The sequence below is a fragment of the Antrostomus carolinensis genome, unplaced genomic scaffold, assembly GCF_000700745.2.
Source record: "Antrostomus carolinensis isolate BGI_N321 unplaced genomic scaffold, ASM70074v2 scaffold41410, whole genome shotgun sequence".
Lineage (NCBI taxonomy): Eukaryota > Metazoa > Chordata > Aves > Caprimulgiformes > Caprimulgidae > Antrostomus > Antrostomus carolinensis.
The window spans coordinates 3,763-6,726 of record NW_010291347.1 but is presented as its reverse complement, the minus strand read 5'-3'; the positions used below and the strand labels follow the sequence as shown (position 1 = coordinate 6,726).

The window sequence follows — 2,964 nt, the reverse complement described above, 5'->3', positions numbered from 1 at the left end:
CTTAAACACCATCATTAGGTTCCAGAGTGAACGGGAGGTTGGAGATGATAGCTCTTGGGTGCTACGGTGTGGGGTGGAGTGTGGGCATCTTTAAGGGTTTGATGGTCATCTGGGGGGTGGGTGCTCATCTTGGCTGGGGGGGGGATGATGGAAGTGGGAGGGGGTCTCTTGTGGGGTCTCCAAGGTGGGGACAGCTGCTTGGACACACATACACACACGCACGTGTGCTACAGCACCCAACCCTGCAGCAGATCCTGGCCACCTGGGTCCCTCTCTTAAGTCTTCTACCATGACCCGATGGCTGCCCACCACCCTGTGCCTCAGTTTCCCTCTCCAGAAACCACCCAAAGCTGATGTCCTGGCACTGACTTTATTTTGTGGCTACAAGGATGGTCTGCTGGGCCAGTGGGACCAGACCAGAATCCATCTGGACTGGTAGACTTCAAGGCTGAGGTTCTTCTGGGCCAGTGTCCACCAGGGATGGCATCTGTTGAACTGGTGTCCATATGGACCATGGCCAATCCATGATGGCATCCATTGGGATGTCCACCTGGATGGACACATGGACCAGGGTCCATCTGGGCTCGCATCCATGGGACTGGTGTCCATCTGGAGCAGGGTTTACCCAGGTTGGTGTCCATGGGACTGGTGTCCATCTGGACCAAGGTCTGTCCAGACTAGTGTCCATCAAGGTTGGCATCTGTTGGACTGGTGTCCACCTGGACCAGGGCCAATCTGTGGTGGCATCCATTGGGTCAGGATCTGTCTGGACGAGGGTCCATCTGGGCTTGCATCCATGGGACTGGTGGCAACTGGACCAGGGTCTATCCAGGCTGGTGTCCATGGGACTGGTGTCCATCTCGACTAAGGTCCACCCAGGCTGGCATCCATCAGACCAACATCTGTTGGACCAGGGTCCATCTAGTCCATCACCCGTTGAGCCACCATCCATCTAGGCCACGATCCAGCCTTGCCCACACCCAGCCAGACCAGGAACCATGGGGCTGGTCCTCACTGCAGAGGAGAGAAGAAACCACGATCAGTCCCAGCATAACCTCCTACATCCACCACCACCAAAACCCTGTCCTCCTGGCCACGCTGGACCAGACCAGACCTTCCCAACCAGACACCAAACCTCCAACCCCTGGAGATACCACAGAGCTTGGTGCTCACCTCAAAGCCATGCCAGGTCTCAATCTCATGGAAGAGGGAGTTGCCAGGGCAGTCGGTGTGACCCATCTGGCGGTGGCCACGTAGGGTGTAGTTACGGTGAAGCCGGCCGGTCTTCACGGCACAGGTCAAGAACTCATCCCTCACCAGGGCGATGGTGTCAGGGTCCGGCAAGGTGGTCGAGAAGTCTCCAACGTAGCTCACGCCGTAGCCTTTGCTGTTGTAGCCTTTGGTGTGGGCACCAACCCAATGCCAACCTCGCCCTTGGTACAGGTACCCATCTGACCCCACCACGAAGCTGCAAACACCCAACGGGGTCAACCTGAGCTTCTTGGAGATGGGTGACAGGGAGCACGGTGGGTTGATGGTGGTGGGATCTTCTCACCTGTAACCAATGTCATCCCAACCGCGGGTGTCCTGGTGGAAGCGTTGCATGGCGCGCATGGCGCGGGCGCAGGCGGTGAAGGTGTGGCACGGGGTGCTGGGTACGAAGGTGTGGTGGATGTAGATGGAGCTCAAGGGGAGGGTCAAGAGTTTGGGGGTGCCCCGGTAAGGACGGGCACCCCACATGCACCGGGGTACGATGGCCGGGCACTCTACGAGGGAAGGAAAGCGGTGGAAGGAGAGGACTTGCCTTGTCCAAGGGGTAGTTGGGGACATTCAACATCCCCTTGAGGTCTTGGGGTCATGGAACATCTGTCCAGCTGAGGAACCCCTTGGCCTGGGACATGGTAGTGTCCCCCCAGGGTCCCATCATCTAGGGGACATGGGGCATCTGCTCAGGGTGTCCCTTGGTTGGGGACATGGTTGTGTCCAGTGTCCAGGGGGAACACTGGTGTCCATCTAGAGGACATGGTGGTGTCCAGCCAAGGACTCACCAACTAAGGACACAGTGGTGTCCATCTGGAGAACATGGTGGTGACCATCCAGGGGACATGATGGTGTCCAGTCAGAGGACATGGTGGTGTTCATCCAGAGGACATGGTGGTGGCCATCCAGGGGACAAAGCAGTGTCCAGGGACCCATTATCCAGGGGACACACTGATGTCTATCCAGAGGACATGGTGGTATCCATCCAGGGACCACCATCCAGAGGACACAGTAGTGTCCGTCCGGGGGCAATCATCTGGGGACACAGTGGTGTCCATCTAGGGGGCATACTGGTGTCTATCCAGAAGACACACTGATATGCATCCAGTGGACACCAATGTCCATCCAGAGGACCTGGTGGTGTTCCACCATGCCAAGCCACATGTCACCAGTCAGCTCTCAGATCTTGACTACCTTCAGTGCCATCTACACCAGAGTGACACCAGGGACCCCAGCCCCGCCCAGGGTGCAGCTCTCCACCCATCCTCCCACCCCATTTTTTTTTGGCGGGGTGGAGATCTGCCATCACCACCTGATGCCACCTCCCTACCCACGTAGACCTCCGTGAAGTCCCGTGCCGCTTGACGAGCAATGGCCGCCACCTCCTCCAGCCCCACGTCCTTCAAGAGCTCCTGTGTGGATGGCAGCACCCGCAGCACCTTCAGCATCGCTGTCACCTCTTCCTCCAGCTTCCCCGGTGCTGTCAGCACCCCGAAATCTCGCCGTCGGTAACTGCTGGGTGGTCGTCCCTTCTCTGTGCCGTGACCCGTCCCGTAGTAGCCCCGGAGAAGATCGGCGAGTGGGATGGGTGCTTGAGCCAGTTGGGCACCCAACAGCACCCCATCCATTGCCGCGTTGGCGATGGCATCAGGGATGGGTGATGGGGGTCCCAGTAGGGTGTAGTTCTGGGGATGGTCCACGTCA

At 58.4% G+C, this 2,964-nt stretch overlaps 1 protein-coding gene across 1 annotated transcript in view; it reads right to left on the bottom strand.

The window, feature by feature from the left end:
• Nucleotides 1-1,173: 1,173 nt before the first annotated feature.
• The window catches only part of LOC104531200 (N-acetylmuramoyl-L-alanine amidase-like), a gene marked incomplete at its 3' end in the record, with an annotated part of 5,048 nt that continues 3,257 nt past the window's right edge, over nucleotides 1,174-2,964 (bottom strand). Inside the window, 3 exon segments of the mRNA XM_029087012.1 lie at nucleotides 1,174-1,468; nucleotides 1,556-1,766; nucleotides 2,591-2,964. The exon segment at nucleotides 2,591-2,964 is cut by the window's right edge and continues 303 nt beyond it. Coding sequence (XP_028942845.1) covers nucleotides 1,174-1,468; nucleotides 1,556-1,766; nucleotides 2,591-2,964 — 880 coding nt within the window.